Genomic DNA, 21,637 nt, shown 5'->3' with positions numbered 1-21,637 from the left:
TGAGCCCACCTGCCCCACTACTGGATGCTCTAGTGTCACGATATTTATTCTTCTATTTCCCTTTCCCTTCTCTAACCTACCATCTCTCTTCCTGTCACTTCGACACATAAATCCTCTACTGTAACTAAATCCTCAACTTAAAAGCCTTTAAATACTAGAAAGGAAGAGGTAGTGCAGGTGAGCACACAGTGTTTTGCAGGCCACATGGTAGGTACATTTTATGCTACCTCACTAACTCCTTAAGCAATCTAATACACTAAGCAGCGTTAATAACATTATACTCAGAGGTAATGAAAACTTCCACTATTTAGTTAACTTTATGTTGAAATCCAATTTTTTAGACCTCCAAACATTCTGAGTAAAGAGCCGGAGGTGCTAATTCACCCTGGCCAGCGTGCTCAGTTGGCCCACACACAAAATGGTCTCGGGTTCGATTCCCGTCAAAGGCATGTACCTCTGTTGCAAGTTCCATCACCAGCCCCAGATGGGGCACATGCAGGAGGCAACCAATCAATGCATCTCTCACATGCATGTTTCTCTCTCTATCCTCTCCCTACCTAATCCCCGCCATGCTCTCTAAAAAATCAATGGGAAAATATCCTCGGGTGAGGGTTAACAAAAAATAAATTTAAAAAAGAACCTGGGTGCTAATTTATATCTGTTAATAGATAGCTGCATGGAATTGGCTCCTCTTCACTATTTCTAAAATTGGGAGCACACTCTTTGTTGTCCTAGGCAACCTCACAAGGGATTTTTTGAAGAAAGAGTCTTCACCAGTCCTGTTAATGAAAGTCTTTTTACTGCACAAACACATCATGGCTTTTGGAAATCACACCCAACAGAACTCTGTTGCCCTTTTGAAGTGAGAACTTCTTTATTAGAAACTAGAGGGCTGGTGCACAGATTTGTGCATGGGTGGGGTCCCTCAGCCTGGCCTGCGCGCCTTCTCGCAATCCAGGACCCCTCAGGGATGTAGCAGTGCTGAAGCGGCAGGCGGCCAAGGGGACCCTCAGCCAGGCCAAGTGCAGCTCCGCTGCCGCTCATCCCGGCCCTGCTGCACCTGCCACTGCTGCCGCTGCCACCACCACCACCACCGCCGCCACTACTGCCACTCAGTAGTGCTGCCGTGGAGGCGGGAGAAGCTCCAGCCGCCGCAGCTACACTCGACAGCCATGAGCCTGGCTTCTGGCTGAGCAGTGCTCCTGCTGTGAGAGCACACTGACCACCAGGAGGCAGCTCCTGCATTGAGTGCCTGCCCTCTGGTGGTCAGTGTGCATCATAGCAACCAGTTGACCGGTCCTTCTGATCGTTCGGTCCTAACGGTCACTTAGGCTTTTATATATAGAGATGATGCAATCCTTGGGGAAATTCTGGCTTATTGTGTCCTTTCCAGACCTGTGAGAACATGTCTATGCTGGGGAGCAACCATTTCCATTACAGCCGAGAGCACTATCAACATTAAAGCAACCCCTAAACCACTGGGAGACTAAACAACCTGGACTTAAATAACATTGACATTCACATTGAGACAGCCAGGAGTGATTTAGAGCCAGAGTCTGAGGATCAGCACAACAAAGTATTTTAGAGGTTTACTAACATCCCAAAGTCTGTGTTTGGGAATTCTCAATGAGTAATCCACTGATAGAAGTCACTTGGACTAAAGTAATATTTTATACTATGTGTATAAATTTTGGTTTTGCAACATTTTAAGGTTTTTAATAGACTGGATTTTTTTTTTTAAATGCTTGACTTTTGAAATATCAAGTCACAAAGTAACTATTTTGAAAGTTTTCTCTTTTTTAATTAAATTTATGGATGAAGTTTAGACCAAAGAAATCTCAAAAAACACCTATATTTCAAGGTTTTTGGAAATGCTTTAACACAAGGTGAATTCTTTTGGGTTTCTATTATTTAACTCTGTCTGAGGAATTTTTTTTCTGTTCTTTTATCAGGTTCTCCAAAGTACTTACTATTTATTGAACAAGCCAGCACTACAGACTACATTCCCAATGCAATTTCTAATGATGATAACTGCCATTAAAATTCATTCAGACCTGGAAATCTGTGTGAAGCCAATAGGTAGGTATTTCTTTAAACTATTGTAAATGAAGCAAGAAACTCTACAAAACAAATATCCCTGGAAAAACCAACGGAAACATGTCATGATATTAAACAAGAGTTATCTTTGGATGGTGAGATAATGGATAACTTTTTTCCCTTTTCTTTCTTATTGTCTAGTTTAAATGATGCATGTATATTGCTTTTACAATAAAGGAGCTTTACTTTTGAAAAAGCAGTTGTAGATAATAGTATCCACATATGTGACATGAGATCTCAGGTACATGTGCAGGCAACAGAATCTAAGCAGGGACACAGACACATCTACTGAGTATAGAAACAGATTGTAACGGGATAACCCAGCCCACCTGGCTCTCCTGGGCTGGCTTCTTTGCAGATCACAAATATAACTCCGAACATGGTGACAGGATTTTGGTACCAGGTTATTTCTAACCCCTTGTGGAAGGTCAACAACTTCTCCATACAGCTTGGCGGAATAATTTTGGATTTAACCTGAGAAACTAAGCTGTTTGGTTCTAAGTAATAAATCTAATATTCAGCAACAAGAGTTCATAAGAGTTAAAAAATGTCTGTATATACACAAAGGTAACCAAACTTGTCAATTATCCAATCTTTACTTTTAATGGGGTTGACAGAGATTAGGGAAATCAGAGAAGTGCTGCCCCCAAATGTCCTGGAAGAGGTACCAAGTGCATATTATAAGTATAGGCAGATCCTAGTGAATCCTACTGATGTTTGCTAAAACCTGATTTAAGTTAGTAAAACAAACTAAAAAATGACCTCTTAAAATTTATAGTTACACATTCAAGCAAATATATACATATTCAAAATCAAACTTTTTATAATTTTTCTTTTATTAATTTCTTCATCTATTCATTCACTCATTCCTTAATTTAGCACATGCTTTTTTGAGTAGCTTCCATGTCAGAGGCAAAAACGTAGGAGTTGGGGAATACACTAGGAGGGGAAAAAAACACAAAAATCCCCAAGTTCCTGGAATATGTTTATAGTGTTCGAGAAAATTTTTTAAAAACCCAAATAAACAAGTAAAATATATCATATGCCATTTGCAGATACATGTTAAGAAGAAAAATAAATCCAGGAAGTAAGGTCCAGCATGCCAGGTGGGAGCTGGGCATGGAGAAAGAGGTGTTGTTTTAACTGGGTGGTCAGGAAAGACCTCCTATAAGGTAACTTAGTTAATAAATGTAAGAGGGTGGGTTCCAGGCAACTTTAATATTCCCCTTCCTCAAATCATTTGAGCAGCCGAAGTGGGAGAATATTGATTTAGCGTGTCTGTTATATTTCATTGCACATGTGAAATAACCCTACTTTTTATGCTCTAAGAGTGGTACCTTCAGCGCACAAGAATATGGTTCTTATAGAAAAACAATACACAGTAAACAAGTTTCCTCCAGAGTTACATGCCTGGTGAACAGACTCTCTCACATGTCCCTTTTTGGTGGTCCCATTGACTTAGTACAACCGTTCATATGGACATTGATATTTTTTCCCTATTTCTCATGAGTTTGCTTACTGAAATTGACTATGAGCCCATTGAAAGCAGGGAAGGGACAGTGATTTGTCCTCTTCTCAGCCTCAATGCCTTGCCCAGGCCTTGAACATGTTGGATACTCAATGATTATCAGTTGCATAAATAAATTTCAGGAGTAAATTAGGTATTGACTTCAAGCAGTTCATAAGATGACTCCCCAAGGGCCACATTTACCTACTAAACTGTCCAACATGGGTAATTATATTACATCATAATGACACCAGGACTTTTCCAAGCCCTATGTGGACCTGGCATCAAGAAGTCACTCTGTAAAAAGAAAATGATGGAATGCCCCCAACAGGGATCCTTTCAGTATAAGCAGTTCTGAGAGGTTGTTTCCAATCCCATGTTCCCCATGACAGTGCTGTAAAATGAGACAGCTGTCATCACCACATTTTTCTTCTTATCTCTGCAACAGAGAATCAGTTTATAGCCTCTTTCTGAGATGGTGTGGAAGGGTGATATTTTCACATCATATTAGGGGTAAAATTATGAGAGTTTATGATAACCATACTGGGGTGAATAGTAAAAAGATAAAAAAGGAACCCAAAAGCTTGATTTTATAATAGAGTCCTGATTCTAGGCCTTCATAATAATTGTGTGGTTTTGGACAAGTAGCTGAATCTCTGTTAATCCCATGACCTCATCTGTAAACTGAGAATAATAATTAACTACCTGACAGTAATATTATGAAGTTCAAGTTGTAAATATATGTAAAGAATTTGGTATAATGCCTGGTATATAATGTGGGTATTTAATAGATTGTATTTTTACTACTACTAATAGTAGTGTTGATGGAATATTGCTCAGCCCTAATGAAATTTTACCTTTTGTGTCAGCATGATGGACCTAGAGACTATTATGCTAAGTGAAATAAGTTAAACAGAGAAAGACAAATGCCATATGTTTTCACTTATATGTAGAATCTAAAAAATAAATAAAATGAACAAACAAAACAGAACCAAGATACAGAGGACATTTTTGATGGTAGCCATGTGTGAGGGAGATTAGGGGAATGGGTGAAAAAGGGGAAGGGATTAAGGGGTAAAAGTTGCCAGTTGTAAAAACAATCACAGGGATGTATAGTCAATACAGCAAAGGGAATGTAGTCAATATTATTTTAATAACTATGTGTGGTGTCAGATAGGTACCAGACTTATCTGAGTGATCACTTCACAAGGTATATACATGTCTAATCACTACATTGTACACCTGAAACTAATATTATATTGTATGTCAACTATAATTGAAATTTTTTAATTTTAAGAAAAGGAAAATATAATAGTGTTACTATTGGAGAACTTAGGCAAATAAGATTTTTCAACTTTTATATGATCACTGAGTATAATGCTCATAAATATATTTGTAATTTAAAATTTATCTTCCTGCCGAACCGGTTTGGCTCAGTGGATAGAGCGTTGGCCTGCGGACTCAAGGGTCCCAGGTTCGATTCCGGTCAAGGGCATGTACCTTGGTTGCGGGCACATCCCCACTGGGGGGCGTGCAGGAGGCAGCTGGTCGATCTCTCTCATCGATGTTTCTAACTCTCTATCCCTCTCCCTTCTTCTCTGTAAAAAATCAATAAAATATATTTTAAAAAAAAAATTTATCTTCCTCTATATACTCATAATATTAAACTAAGTAGTGTTTATAATATTCTTGGATGTTTTGTCACTTGAGAACATGAATAAAATGTTTCCCCAAAAATTTCAGCTGCAAAATGGGATGGTATTTAATAGAGAACATCTCTGTGGTCTCAGAACATCATACATGATAAGGGATAGCTTAGCAAACATTTTGCCATCATTGCGTTTGATACTTTTCCTGTAGAAAGATACAGTTGATGAAAGCAATTAGCTTTTTGGGTAGGAAAGTGATGCTTTTATGGTGTCTGAGCTCTGGTCTGATAACTTCCTTTTTGTTTATTTAGAGCCTTGAAGTATAACTAAGGACAGAGACCACCGCGAGGCACAAACATCACCAACTTGGGTGATTATGGAGATGGTCTGTGTGATGCTGAAAATGTCTCTAGTTTTTTGACAACGGCTAAATAACCATGGGGTCCAGTGGACTTGGGAAAGCAGCAACATTAGACGAACTGCTGAGCACTTGCATTGAGATGTTTGGTATGAGTCTTGTCTCCCCTTCGTATCTCTTGATACTATCACTTCCTCCTAGTCAGAGCCAAGTGTTGCTGAAGAGCAGAATTCAATCTTCATATCTTGGTGCTTACTAGTAAGGCCTTTTGATTGACCCTAGTCTGTCTCCCCAGTATCACTGCTCTTTGCATTTCCTTCCCTTTACTGCCCACAGCTAATACAGTAGCCATACTGTCTATATAATGATTCTGGAACATTCTCTGCATCTTTCTACCTGCATGCCTTTATCATACCCCTTTCACTGAAATTCTGCTTCAGGGTTTATTGCAGATATCATCTCCAATGTTCATAATACCATTCCTAATCTCCCCTGTCAGGATTGCTCCCTCCCACAGTCCTTTGTAACTTTCAGATGGCACATGGCATATGCTGCTGTGATCACTTCTTGGTCTTTGGCTTAGACAAGTGAGGGTAGCACAATCTGCTGCATTCTCTATTTGCATCTGTGTCTTACATCTCCTACTAGGTTATACATAGACTTTACAGCTATATGCTTATGTTTATGTATCTACCTCAGCACTTTGGATTACTCTTTACCACAATAGAGTCACACTGGAGTTGTTTGTTGAATTGATTTTATAGGAAAAAGCTAAACCAGAGTAGGGTTGCCAGATAAAATACAGGATGATCAGTGAAATTTGAATTTCAGATAAACCACAGTTTTAGTATAAGTATGTCCTAAATAATGCATGGGATATACTTATATTAGGAAATTATTTGTGGTTTACCTTATTTCAGATTTAACTAAAGGTCCTGGATTTTCATTTGCTAAATTCTGGCAGCCCTAAACCAGAGTAAGGGTGAAACCTACCCACTTAACTTGCAAGAAAATAGCAGCAGAAGTAGGAGGAAAATGATCATTGAGTCTATGAGAAATTTTTGACACTAATGTTTCTCTACTGATATTAAGAAAAGAGAAGAGTAGTACTGTTACCTCCTCACCCCTCATCTCATTTTATTTTTTAACAGATGACAATGGAGAGCTGGATAATAGTTATTTGCCAAGAATAGTTCTACTGATGCACCGATGGTATTTATCTTCCACTGAACTGGCAGAAAAACTTCTCTGCATATATCTTTTCAACTACTGTATAATCATAAATCAAGTTATGTACTTATGTAGATAGAGTGTATAACCAAAGCCAGTAAATGAAGATGATAAATAATCTTCAGTCAGTTATCCAGCTGTTTTGTGAATATATTTAGACGTCTAGACAAAACATCTGGATGGTGGAGCAAATAGTTGCCTATCCATCTGGATGTTTTGGCTCTACTTGAACATAAGCACTAGATATAAAATGAAACAGGAGCTCTGGGCTGAATGTCTCTAACCTGCTTCAACATTTCTGCTGTGAGTACAATGAAAGAATATTTAACACTGATTCAGGACCTAATTCATTCCTTTTAGAAGGGCAAAATGATGGACCTAGAGAATTTGATTTAGACATTTAGAAATGCCAGCCAAAGTAATATGATGTGGCTCAGGCACAAACACCACCTAAGATTTTACATCTTTCCTTACTGTCAAGATACAAAGAACATTCTAGCAGGTTTATTGTAATTTGTTGACTGATGTTAATTTCAGGTTTCCTTCTGACTTAAGAGGGGAAAAAACAATACCACTCTAGAACGTTTTTTAGCAGTTCATCAGTTGTACATAATGCAGTCTGAAAAGATGGCTGAAAGTCAAATGACTAAAAATGGCAAGATAGTCTCACATTTATAAGGACGTTTCATTCCCCAATATCTAATGTTATCATGTAATTGCTAATATTGGTTCCTATAGTCTCTGCCTGCTTCAAGCCCAGGGGCCCTGCAGATAAGAGGGAAGCCCTACAAGGCAGGGGAGCCCCGAGAGGGGGCGGGCCCATGGAGTGTCATCCAGGCCAAGTGGGGCTTCCACCTGCCTCCTTCCAGCTTCCTCCACTTTCCACTTCTTCCCTCCATCCTCCCACAGCCTCCAGGCCGAAGCAGATGATAGAGAGGATAAGGGGACATTCACCCTGAACAGAGGTCCCTGCAAGTGAACGGGATCCTGGTTCCAGGTGCCCCAAGTTTCCATGGGTCCCACTGCTGAGGGTAGCCCACAGGGAAGGATGGATGGAATTGTCTCAGTCTGGTCCCATCTCTCATCAGGATCCTAACACTGTCCAAAGAATGTGCCCCAAACAGCATTCTCATCATTAGTATGCCCGCTGATAATATGAAACACACATTAAAATGGATATTTAGACACAATACAGCCTAATGTCTGAAAGTACAGATTGTGTAACAGTTGAAACTGCCTGTGAGCTGACATTTCTTTAGATTTTCCTCCCTTTAGATCACTGGCTACTGCATACCCACAGTGCCTGGCCTATAGCGGGAGCTCAGTAAATATTTGTTAAAGACAGTGAATAAATAGACCAGAATAAATTGCAACACACCCTGTGTATTAACATACCTGCCAATGACATTTTCAAATACTAAAGAAATTAAAGTACATCTATAAGGCATTGATCCTCATTACAAAACTTTTTTTTTTTTTGCCAAAATGGTGTTTCTATGTACTACCAATTTTAAATGATACCTAGTTGGTAGCATAGGTGTAATTATAGTTGACAGTCATCACTTGGTAAGTGCTCAGGAAGGTAAAATTTTGTAAGTGATTTCTCTTCCCGACCGAAAAAGGACATCCCAGAGCAATAAACTATTCAGTGCTGACATCATCAGAACATACTTCTCTCCCCATTTGAACGCCCACATAAGCCAGAGGTCCCCAGTGTGGCCCTCTTATCAGGAATTCATCTACATTGATCAAAGCTGCAGGTGTCTGCAAAGAAAACCAATTGCAAGGAGCTTTTCTTTAACGAGTGCACGTATCGAAATGCCAGTGGAGAAAGCTGTGATGAATTTCGATTAAAGATCTGCTACTTCATGAGGTAAAGATACTTACAAATTTAATTGTCTTGTGGTTTCTGCTTCTGGTGGACACTTTCCCCCAAGAGGCAGACCTGGTTTGACAATGAAACTGACTCAGATTCCCCTTTATTGGTTTTGCTAAAATTGGCCCTCCTCTGTTCTTGGGGGTAGAATGTATCTTTCTTTGGAACTAGAGCTCACGCAGTGGTAAATGTGATTAGGGGATGAAAGCAGCCCTGAGAGTGAATTCTTTTATTCTACTCCCTCACCATGCACATTCCCACCTACTTGCCATGAGCCTAGAAGGGTTTCCTTCTGGAGAGAGTCGGAAAGAGGGGCTCAGCGTGGGAGTGGATTTGGGTCCTTGATTGAAGGGAAAGGGTTAGACTCAATGTGATGGGTGGGGGATAGGAGATTGCTAATTGGGGTGTGGTCCTGGATTCTCTGTTGAATGTAATCTGTAAAATGATACTATAGTTTACACAGCGGCCCAGCTTGAAATCTTCTGGTTGTCAAAAATATGTGATGCCTTTCAGGTACTGGATTCTGAAATTTCCTGCAGAGTTTAATTTGGACCTTGGTTTGATCCGCATGACTGAAGAATTCCGAGACGTGGCTAGTCAACTAGGATATGAAAAACACGTCAGCCTCATCGACATATCCAGCATGTAAGAGTGGTTCAAGCTTCTTTCAAACATGATGAGTCCTCTGTTCAGGGGAGGGACTAGTGACGACCCCACTAGACCTCAATCCATACCATTTCAGAATCAGGGTATGCTTCTTTGAGAAAGTCTTGCTGCAGTGAGCACCATTGCACCTAGTTCATCTCTCCCAGCTTCGATTTATTTATTTGTAAAATGGGGGTAGTACCTTTCTCATAGGGTTATCATGAGCATCCAGTCAGTATATAAAATAGTCGGTAAAAGCATTTGGCACATATAAATGCTCAGTATTATCTAAAACGTAGTGAATGTCCCCTATGCCCTTGCCACTCATAGTGTGGTCTATGGATAGCCAGCATTGGCATCACCTGGAAGCTCAGTAGAAATGCTGATTCTCAGGCCTCACCCTAAATCTGCTGAATTGGAAACTGTACTTGAATAAGATCCCCAAGTGATTCATATGCTCATTCAAGTTTGAGAAGCCCTGTACCTTGGTGCTTCTGAGGCTGTACAAATGTTGACCATAGTTGTGCCATGAACTAGTTAGCTCAGTTATTAAGAACGTGGTGCTAATTAGGATAGTGTTTTATATCAACCAGTTCACTTTGCACAGAGAAAACTATCTTATGACCCTTAGTATGGGTTTCCATCTTGCAAATATGTGTTCTTTTGTCCCAGGCATTCTTACTCTAGCCTATTTTCCTACAATACTTCTTTGAGAGTGATCCAGGAATCATTCGGGATGTTGTTAAAAATCCAGACGATTATTCAGGTTCATTCCCAGTAAATCAGAATCTCTGGCAATGAAGTCAGGCCTCTGTCTTTATAACAAACTTTTCCGATGATCCCTATCTTGCTGAAGTGTGAGAACCAGTTTCTAGTGATTCCCATGTGCCTTAAATCACTACCTATGTATTGATTAACTCCCAAATTTATAGACCTAGTCCTGACCTCTCCCTTATCATCCAAACCTTACTGGCCACCAGAAAGACCAAGTGAGAGATTCTGGATGGATCAGTGCAAATCCACCCTGTCTGGGAAAACAACTCGAAGTTTATGTTCTACTGGCGATGGGTCAGTGGTTTTCTCTTCAAATACCCAGGACAGAGTGTGTATTTTGCACAGGCCCCTGGAGGCAGGCCAAGAGTTACAGAGTCAATAGGTTAATAACTTCCATTGAGGGAAACAGGCTTTCGGCACACTGACCAGACTCACTTCTCTTTTATAGACCTTCCTACGATTGGATGAGAAGAGTCACACAGAGGAAAAAAGTATCCAAGAAGGGAAAAGCCTGTCTGCTGTTTGACCATCTGGAGCCCATTGAATTGGCTGAGCACCTCACTTTTCTGGAGCATAAATCTTTTCGAAGGATCTCGGTAAGAAATTTGACATTTATTCTTCCAAGGATAACAACCTCCATGCCAACTTTCCTAAGAGCCGCGTTTTCATACGCTGACGTGTTGGCAGCCTCTGTCACTGTGTTCTATTGGAAAAGTGCCCTTAATTCACAGGAACAATCCCTTTCCACCAAAAATAAATATTATCCTGTCTTTATTTTATGGCTCGGGAGCTATATTTCTGCTGCTGTATTTTCAATGTCCCCTTTCATAGGATGAAAGCACGATTTTCTGAATACCCAGTGCCGATAGAACCACTCAAGGTTTATTTAGGTCTGTTGGCTTCTCCCAAGTGAACGTGTTTTGCTAGGCCCTTTGTTTGGGGGGAGAAATATTTATTTAGGTTGGGATTTGTATAAATGCCTACTTATGGGTGTAGGTTGAAAATAGGAATTGTAGGCTTTGAGGAGAATCTCAACATCCGAGTGTTTGTTTCCCAGGGATGGAGATCCTGAATTAAACATTTCTTTCCTACTCTGTCTTGATAGCTTTCCTTCTCTACCCTTTTCTCCATTCTGACTGTGGTCTCTTACTAGCTACCTACTCACTGCCCACTTGTTATGATAATATTTCCACTACGGTTGGTTACAAGCAGCCTTTGTCTCTCTCACCAAGCTCTGGGGTGGTCACTTCTCCTCCTTCTTTCCCAAGATGCCAGGGAATTAATTACATTATTCCTTGCAAAGGAGAACATGAGGCTAGAAATATGGATTTCTGAAAGACGGATTCATTTCACTAAGCAATCCTACTTGGAGAGGCCCTCTTACTGACTCCCGGCAGGCAGGCTATAAGAGGAAACCCCCTACAATGTTTATATGACAGAAGGCTCATATGTATGTGATGACATCCATGCTGATTTTCTGAAAATGTGTCTGTTTACTAAAGAGCTGTCTTACTTCAATTACTATTTTTTTCCTGGAAAAATAAAACATTGATAAAATTTGAAATCATTATGTTTATATGCATTTCTTCCTTTTTAATGTATGCCATTGTATCTCAAACTTGCCTGACCATTGGAATCACCAGTTGTGGGTGACAAATGGAGATTCTGAGGTTCTTCCTCTGAAGATAATGACCCTTTAGGTCTGGGACGTTCCCAGAAACCCCTATTTTAGCAAATGCCCCAGGTGAATATTATGACCCAGCAATTTTAGGTTTTACTGGAATGTGACTTGGAGTCTTAACCCTTCCTCACCCCACCAACACTGTCATGTGTACTAGTAATGAGTGTATGTCTGTGTTGGGGAGTAAAATCCAGCCAAATAACATGTTAAAGCTACATGTGTGTTTAAACTTATAAGATGCCATTAAAATGTGAAATGGAAGAAATCGTTGTGCTATAATAAAACAATATCTCACCTCTTTCATGCAACATTCTAATTTCCGATTGTGCAAAGACTTCATTATAATTCAGAGTCTCTTTTACTAGTTTACTGATTATCAAAGCTATGTCATCCATGGCTGCCTGGAGAATAACCCAACCTTGGAGAGATCTATTGCTTTATTTAATGGAATCTCTAAATGGGTCCAGTTGATGGTTCTGAGCAAACCAACCCCCCAGCAAAGGGCAGAAGTCATCACAAAGTTTATCAATGTTGCCAAGGTACGTACATCTGGTCATGAGACTGGAGTTCTTAAAGTATTCTAGGTGTCCATGCACTCTCTTGAGAAAAGTCATTGGGGAAACTTGGGGTTCGTAATATAAAGGGCAATTAAACTATTCATAGATGTTTAATGAACAAATCATACTTCTCTCATGCAAGAAGATTGCTTTTAATTGCCAATACCTGAAAGCACTATTTTTCTGTGCAATGATGGATATATTTTCCTAATGGAATTTATTTGCACTTCATTTTAAATCATTTGTCCTAGGTCCTTGTTATTAAATTGTGTATGCATTTCACCTGTAATTCAGAAAGCTCAGAACAATTCAAAAATTGTCAGAAAGTATTGATGTTGACATTTTTTATTGCAGAAGCTCCTTCAGCTCAAAAACTTTAACACCCTGATGGCAGTGGTGGGAGGCCTTAGTCATAGTTCCATTTCACGCCTCAAAGAGACCCATTCTCATCTTTCTTCAGAAGTTACCAAGGTACAGTGGCTTGGATGCTAATCCCAAGTAAAAAATTCATTCGTAAACTATTTAGGGGTAGGATACTCTTAACAAATGTCACTGTGAGGGGAGTGTTTTCTTCTTAGACAATGGTGGGTTACACATGGGGAATAAAATAGGAAGGGACTAGACATGCCACCTGGAAAACCGGTTGGAGGTAGCAGCAAGTGTCTGAGTAAGAGTACCTTGAATACCATTACATACTGTAGTTGTAAATATTCAACAAGTATGTATTTGGTGCTTCCCATGTGATAGGCACTGTGATACAATCAGGGACTACAAGGCAAATAAGACAGAAATCATTCCTATCCTCCCCTCCTCAAAGGAAGTCATTGAACACCCGCTCTACTCATGGCACTGTGTTCAACTCAGCAGAAGATGCAATGGAAGCGAGAGACATAGGCCTTGTCTAGAAACTCCTCAGATTTATTGCTGATTTGTCAGGAGGAAAAGTATATTTTTTAAAAATGATTATTTCCCAAATCAAGCTTTCTTCCATATTTATTTCCAGGCACCTATAATAATATTTTTCCTTACTGAACATAAAGAAACACTTCCTTCTTATGAAGAGATTTCCTTATAAGAGTATACTTTGTTGTATCAGTAAGGACACTTTCAGCTGTAAGTTTTTTAAAACTCTGAAATGGCTTAAACAATAAGGAAATAGATCATATTCTCACATACCTGGAAGTCCAGAGACAGGGCTGACTTCAGGCATGGTCTAATCAGAGCTCTGGCTGCTGTACTCCCTTCCTCTGAGTATCAGTTTTTATTTTGTTTTGTTTTGTTGTTTCATCAATGCAGAAAATTAAACTCTCTTGTTCATGAAAGGTGGAGACAGAGAACATTTCTTTTGTTTGCTCTGCCCTATGGAATTAAAGACCTTCTTTTTAGACAGATTTGGACCATCTCAAGTCATATGTCTATTCTGGACCAATAACCAATTGCCAGAGGAATACAATGTACTGATTGGCTTAACTCTGTGTTTCTGAACCAGTCACAAACCAGAGGGGTGGGGTTATGATAACGGTAAATCAGAACCCATCCTTGGACCTGGGGCTGGAAACAGCTCCCTCTGAGTCACATGGGCTGCTTTGGGAAAGAGTAGACTGAACAAAATCAGGGTCTATTAGGAAGGTCTGGTTGCTGTTAGGCAACCAACAATAGCTTGTCCATAGAAACAGGAGGACGTAGACCACAGAGCACTGGTGTCTGACCTCAAGCACTGCACTCACTCCAAGTATGATAGGGCTCATTATGTGTTTCATTTTCCTTCAGCTTTGTACTGAATTTCAAATAAAGAGCAAAACACACTTTTTTTATTAAAAGTTTTTAATGTTGACATGATTGCAGACTTTCCCCTGGTGAAGAATATGAATCCAACAGAGGCTCAAAGAGGCGAGGTACCACCAGTGTGTCTTAAAAGTTATTTATTTGAACTCCTCTTTCTTATAGAAAAGGGAACTGAGGCCCTAAAGGTGAAGTGACTTGGTCAGGGTCACCCTGTGAGTGGCAGAGTGAGTGGCAGAGTTCAAAACCACAGCTGTCTCACACCTCAGTGTGACATTTCCTACCCCATACTGTCCTAAATTAATCTTCAAGTAATATATCTCAAATGCAACTTCTTTGGAATAACTAGGAAATTTTAATATACTACATGCTTAAAGATAATACAATACATGCATATATTTGTGGACCGTAATATTTTCCTCAATTGTAAAATACGTATATAGACATGATATTTAACATCCCAGCTTCCCTAATAGGTAGGCGGAGGTGTGGGCTATTTGCATGTTGTAGCAGAATGGAACAGGCTGTTCAACTCCTAGTACATTTTTCTTTCTTGTTCCTGTTTAATATTTCCTTGCATCAACATTGGTGCAATGGATACTCCTCTCAGTAGCCGAGGAATTTCCTAGCCACACACTGCGGGCCTGGGGATGGGCAGATGGGAAGGCTGTCTGAAAATCTTCTTTTCCATCTGTTCCCAGAACTGGAATGAAATGACAGAGCTGGTCTCCTCCAACGGCAATTACTGCAATTACCGCAAGGCCTTTGCCGACTGTGAGGGCTTCAAAATCCCCATCCTTGGCGTGCACTTGAAAGACTTGATAGCAGTCCATGTCATTTTCCCAGACTGGACGGAGGAGAACAAAGTGAACATTGTGAAAATGCACCAGCTCTCCGTCACCCTGAGTGAACTGGTCTCCCTGCAGAATGCCTCCCACCACTTAGAGCCCAACATGGATTTGATCAACCTGCTCACGGTGAGTCCAAGGGACTGGGGTGTGTGCTAATCACTCTTCCGCCCATTGCATCCCAGGGAAAGCGGAAAGATCTGTGCCTGCAGTTCACTGGGGATGCAGAGGGTAGGGTTGAACTCCTGGTCAATAGATAGGGAGAAGTCTCAAAAGATGAGGGAAGGGGATCCCATACTCATAACCACATGACTTAAGGCCCAGTTTCTGCGCCTGCAGCTCTAGTTTCTAGCATTCCTAGAGAGGCCCTCCAGCCTCTCCTTCATCACACTCCTGTAATAAGCCCAGTTTCTGCGCCTGCAGCTCTAGTTTCTAGCATTCTTAGAGAGGCCCTCCAGCCTCTCCCTCTCCTTCATCACACTCCTGTAATAAATCACCTCCCTCTCTATGCCCTTCACTCGCTGCTTTTCTTATCCTCACGGCTGTTGGCGAGGCCTGGAGCAGTGCAAGGACCTCCTTTGTGATCTGCCCTCACCGCCAGTCTCCCCCAAACCCAAGATGCAGTTACCAGCCTGACACCGGAGGCCCTTCAGGACTCATGTTCTGACTCTCAGGCCAGCCTTGTTTGTTATCATGTGGTTCCCCATGAGGGACAGTGGACTTATACTTTCCACCATGAACTGCTGCCTCTGCTTCCTGGCCTTGCACTTTCTTGGAAAACCCCTTCCCTACTCACCCCTGTGATTAGCCCCAATCCAAAAGTGTCTATCTTTCTGGTACATTCTCTGTTCCCCTCCAAAGCACTAATGCACCTGTCCCATGCATTGCCCTTGCACTCTATGCCTTCTTACCTATAGGAGGTATCCCTTGGCATTAGACTTTTTCCTCCTGTTTACCTGACTTATACATCACATGTCCCCAGCACCTTTCACAAAACCTGGCATATTTAGGAGCTCAATCGGTGAATGAAATGCCGTACTTAGTAATGATGGAGGTCAGACAGAAGTTCACCTACCGTTCATATTTTAGGGCATTTGTGACACACACCTTCAGCTGGTGTCTGGATCCTAGCACCTTTAGACACAACAGGTGTATGGAAGAGAACTTATCCCATTGGCTGCCTCTTGGTCAGGGGGACGAAGCAGAACCAAATTCTCTCACGCTTGATAAGCAACTTCCCTGTATAGGTTTTTAACACTGTAGCATCTGAAACTTGGCTGCAATATTGAATTGACTCTTTTCCTTTAATTGGCCATGGAAAACAAAAACAATACCAGGTCTGAAGTTCTGAGAGCCTAAACCCCCTAGGACTGTGCCACTGGAATAGAGTGTGGTACCCAGACCTCCGCAACTGTTCCTAGAGCATACAATTCATTTACCAAAGAGGAGAAACCCAAAGTGTACAAAGTGATGCCAGCCGCACCCTTAGTATAAAGCAGAAGTAGCCAACACACAGAAACACAAATCTCTTGGGGTTGAGTTTGTGTGACAAATAGTAAACAGACAGACATTCTCTATTGGAGGAAGGGGGAAACCTCACCACAATCTAGGCACCTGCGTTTACTAGTATTAATCATTTGCCTTGCAAATCTGTTTCCATGAATAAGTGCCCAGACTGGCACCTTCCAACAGACTACAAACCCACAGACACAGGTGATGTCTGCAGACCAGCCTACATTCCACATGTCCCTGTCTGGGTTGTCTTCATGAGGTGGAGGAGGATGTCACAGAGCAGAGGCCTACACTTTAGACAGTTTCTCATCCAGGCAAAAGATAATGATGGAGCAGGGAAATTACTTTTGAGTTATAATGCAGCAAGCAACATCACTACATTACAACAGACCTTTAGAGAAATATAAAAGGGTTTGTGAATGAAACTTTGGGGATGCAAATAAAAAAATCTGACCTGTAGAATTAAAAGCTAAGAAATAACTCCTTTTGCTAGGAAGAAAAAAGAAAAAGGTACCCCCGCCCCACCTCCCTCTTTCTCTCTCTATTATGGAAGGAAAATTTGGATGCCAACATACACCGTATAACACTTAGTAACGGCAGTGTGATATAGAAGAGTGGAGCGGCAACATCCTAGAAGGAAGATCTACCTTTGAGCCCTGCCTCCTTGCTAACGAGCCTTGACTTTGGATTTTTCCAGAAGGATTTTGTGTTCATTTGTGAGGTCTCTCCCAGCTCTAAACTTCTAGAATTCCAGATGTGGGGAATGGTGGAGCCTTGAGAATAAGGAACCGAGTGTCAACGTGATTGAGTGATTCCAGCCCAGAGACTTGGTAGGATAGATGGCACCGTCCCTCATGTGAACACACATCATCAAGCCAGTTTCCATTTAAAGCCAAGATCCTTTCTCTCTCTTCACAACCAAGTTCCATGAACTGGGATACACATTCATTCCTTCTGCCACAGGCGGGTTAACCTCAGAATGAGGATCGAGGAGACTCCCACTGTGTCCACTAGAGCCCAGTGAGCATTTCATGAAGCACCTACCTGGTGGGACTAGACCAGCCGTGGGCAAACTACGGCCCGCGGGCCGGATCCGGCCCGTTTGAAATGAATAAAACTAAAAAAAAAAAAAAAGCCCGACCCCTTTTATATTAGTTCACACAAACACTCCATCCATGCTTTTGTTCCGGCCCTCCGGTCCAGTTTAAGAACCCATTGTGGCCCTCGAGTCAAAAAGTTTGCCCACCCCTGGACTAGAACCATAGGACTGACTGCAGCTGCCCAAGTGCATGGGAGGGGTCTGAGAGTGCACCCTTTAGAGGGCGATTCATTTTGCCCCAAGAGTCTAGGTTCCATTTCTGCCTGAAGCGACTGCTTCTAAACGTGGCTCCCAGCGAGGAAGCCGGTGTGACTGAGAGCCCTGGGAGATAGAAAGTGAAGTCCACAATCACTACTGCCTGCTCTGGGCAACAGGCTGCGTGGCGATGCGTGGACTTTCTCTAATAAGTGACTGCAGTTTTCACGGCACTTCACACACATGTGTTCTTAGTACATTCTCACAAGCCCCCTGTGATGTAGCGCCTGTCAGGGCAGGGAGTGGAACATCACCCCTGCCCTTCCTCTTTTACAAATGAAGAAACTCAGATTTATAAAGGACAAAAGGCTTGCAAATGGCAAGCTTCTAAATCCCAGCTCTCTCTCTCTCTCTCTCTCTCTCTCTCTGTCTCTCTCTCTCTCCCTCCCCCCCCCTGATACCTCTCTCTCTCTCTCTCTCTCTCTCTCTGTCTCTCTCTCTTCCCCCACCCCACCCCTGATAGGCATTTACTCTGTAATGTGTTGGCATTTATTTTATTTTGCATCTGTAAAAATTAAGTAATCTCTCTCTTTCTTCATGGACATATAAAAGGCTGATTACAGAACAAAGTCTGTGAGGGCAGGGACCTTTTATCACTGTCACCTTAGCCCCCGAATGGCCCTGGGCACATGAAGGAAGGAGGACCACATCACCGGACTGTTGGGGTTTCGACTGTTCTCCTCAGGGAAGAGCTGGAGAAGACATTTTTGATTGTCATCCCATTCGCATGCGAGGAGCTTTAAAAGCTGACGCTTCTTGTTTCGTGGCACATAAAATAGTCGGATGCTTTTCATAATATTTTTAGATCTGTCAGATACGTTTACCAGAGTCTATGCAAATAACTGGAAAGCCCCTGTAGTTTTACAGTCTCATAAGAAAAAAAGAAGAAGAATTGCAAAAATGGTGAGTGGAGACAGTGTGATGATCCCGTGTGTCTGATGGTACAGTTCTCCAGTCCCAGCCAGGCAGGTCCTCACGTCCAGACTGAACCCACAGCCACCGTTGCCGATTGGCTTGGGTGGAAATGCAGCACCTGAAATGGTGACTCAGAACGTTTTTCAGAAACAACCAAACTTAAAAGATGTTCGACACAAGCACATATTCTTGAAATCCCATTGACAAGCTGCCTGTATTCTAAACATGGGATAGGGAGTTGAACAGGTCTTTTCGGGGCCATGTAAAGCCCTAGGAGATCCCAAAAGACAAACAGAGAGTCGGCAGGAGTATCCCAGAGGGCAGCGTACGTCCACCGATGAGCACAGTGGCGTTTGGCTGCTGCACTGACTGGAAACCAAACCCTGCCTCCCCATCTGTGACGCCCTCTCAGCAAGCCGTGTTGGACACATTTTAGCTCATTTAACCTTCGCCACAGCCCTGGGAGGGAGCTAGGATCTATGATTCCATTTTATAGACCAGGAGACTGAGATTCAAGAAGATTAGTGACTTGCCTAGGTTCACACCGTCCCTAATGGGAGCAAACACTGGGAGAAGAACAGAACACTTCCATCATAAGTGCAGCTATCTGTCCATTTGACATATGACAATACCCAAGGATGTTCTGTGTCTTTCGAGAGAGCATCTCCCCTACTCGGTGTGTGGCTTATTTGAATTTCTGGTTGGATGTCTGGAACTGCTGTCAACTCCTCTCCAGCACCAGTCTTTAGAGGCAGAGTCAGGAGGACAGGAACATGCCCATCAAAGTCCCCATTAACTCTTTTAAAAATATATATTTTATATTGAATTCAGAGAGGAAGGGAGAAGGAGAGAGAGAAACATCAATGATGAGAGAGAATCATTGATTGGCTGCCTTCTGCACACCCCCTATTGGGGATTGAGCCAGCAACCCTGGCATGTGCCTTTGACCAGAATCGAACCCAGGATGCTTCAGTCCACAGGCTGACGCTCTATCCATTGAGCCAAACCAGCTAGGGCAACTCTTTTTTTTTTCTTTAATGATTAACTTAGTTTATTTTTTTCAATTACAGTTTACATTTGATATTATTTTGTATTAGTTTCAGGTGTACAGCACAGTGGTTAGACAATCATATCTTTAAAAGCACTCCCCCTGATATTTCTAGTACCCAACTGGCACCATACATAGTTATTACAATATTATGGACTATATAACTCTTAATAACAAGGAATTCAGAAGGAAGACATCCATTTGTTTTCCTCCTTTGTATGGAGCATTCACAGTGCAATGCAACACGCTGGGCAGATATTACAGAGGTGGAAAAGCTAGGTGCATGGCCCACTTTCATGAGGCTTGGGGACTAGCTGAGTCTTCTATTGTGGATTTTACAAACTGGCAAGCACCTGCCCACGGCAGATATGTTTTATTTGGCTCACATGGAATCATAACTTTTTTTTGTTATTAGCTGCCAGTGTTTAAAAATTGGGATATCCCATATAAAACTCCAGATTTCTGGCTCCTTTTGACAAATCAGAAGACATGGCAACTGTCAGGCTGACAACAGTTTGTTCTAGCTCAGTAGTGGCTGCCTCCCATTCGTCAGAGACCACACCATTCCCCATGGCTTCCCTACCCCAGAGATCCAGTGTCAGATTCCACTCACGAACACAAATTTTCCTTGTTGTCTACCTAACAAGAAAGACACCCAAGTCAGTTACCCTGGCAAAGACCTGTTTTCCAAATATGATGCTATTATGCCAGTATTGCTGTCAAAATATTCCTTTCAGGCTCACCAAGTAGAATCATGGAGCTTATTTGGTTATTAATGGTTGTCGGCACACACTATGCAATATGAAATTGAATTATGGTACCAGATAAAATTATAGATGGGAATGAAGCTTGTGTATCATCCATTATCATGTGTAATCAATACATAATTTTATATCCTCTTGAAATAAAATCCCTTTCAGACATCCCACTTTACTCTTCTACATAGTGGCTGATTCCTTATGGCATTAGTTTGTGATGTGGGGATGGTCCTCTCCTGTAAAGTGGCAGAGCCCCTGGAGATGAGAGTGACTGTTGTTCCGGGGAAGATGGGTATAGTGTACATTCTTTGTGAGCAGGGTGTTCATGATCGGAAATAATGCCGGGTCAATTTTATAGGAAAGTCAATTTTATAATGTTTAGGAAAAACCTTTAGGTGGCAAAGTCTAGATAAAGCAATATTGATGCTGATGACCATACAAGGTTTATTTTTCCTCTTTTTAATTTCATTTTCCACCTCTGCATGCCATCTTCATGCTGTTCTGCTTTCACTCAGATTATTAGACATTGGCTTAACCATTCCGTTTGAAAAGTATATCGGCGATTCAAGTAAATAAATAAATATGAGCCAACATATTTATTTATCCATTCTAATTTCTTGTAGCTTTCACTGGACCTCTATCACACAGAAGATGATATTTATAAACTGTCACTGGTGCTGGAACCTAGAAATTCTAAATCGGTAGGTATTACTTTCTCTCTCTGAGAATCAGTGCCCAGCACCGCGGTTTGTCATTTACAGTAACTGGCTGTTGCGGTGGTGCTCTGTGATCTAATGATTGAAGAATTTAAAAATCTCTATTATTCCCTTTTAAGCAGTCACACAACCTAGCCCTGACAGTTTGAGAAGTATTTCCTTACATAGGCTAATAAAGAAGAACAGCATTTGCAATTATTCTGTGTTACTATTGATCTTCTATGGGTTGTGTCTCCTCCAAGAACTCACCTACATCTAGGACCAAAAAAAGTGAACCATAACTCATCTTAACGTTAAAGATCATTAAGATCCTTTCAGGCTTTAAAAAAA

General features: G+C 41.5%; 1 protein-coding gene across 7 annotated transcripts in view; it reads left to right on the top strand.

The window, feature by feature from the left end:
- RASGRP3 (RAS guanyl releasing protein 3 (calcium and DAG-regulated)) overlaps window positions 1–21,637 on the top strand; it is a 76,704-nt gene that overhangs the window by 32,487 nt on the left and 22,580 nt on the right. For 3 of the 7 annotated variants that reach the window (XM_005867340.2, XM_005867338.2, XM_014540631.1), the window contains exons 2-11: window positions 1,953–2,079; window positions 5,565–5,760; window positions 6,763–6,865; window positions 8,652–8,714; window positions 9,231–9,362; window positions 10,585–10,732; window positions 12,183–12,356; window positions 12,729–12,845; window positions 14,858–15,133; window positions 21,215–21,292. In XM_005867340.2, coding sequence (XP_005867402.1) covers window positions 5,691–5,760; window positions 6,763–6,865; window positions 8,652–8,714; window positions 9,231–9,362; window positions 10,585–10,732; window positions 12,183–12,356; window positions 12,729–12,845; window positions 14,858–15,133; window positions 21,215–21,292 — 1,161 coding nt within the window. In that variant the 5' untranslated portion in view covers window positions 1,953–2,079; window positions 5,565–5,690. The other 4 variants (XM_014540632.1, XM_014540635.1, XM_014540634.1 and 1 more) reach the window with 4 other exon arrangements.

Source organism: Myotis brandtii, unplaced genomic scaffold, assembly GCF_000412655.1.
Source record: "Myotis brandtii unplaced genomic scaffold, ASM41265v1 scaffold25, whole genome shotgun sequence".
Taxonomy (NCBI): domain Eukaryota; kingdom Metazoa; phylum Chordata; class Mammalia; order Chiroptera; family Vespertilionidae; genus Myotis; species Myotis brandtii.
This window is presented reverse-complemented; position numbering and strand designations above follow the sequence as displayed.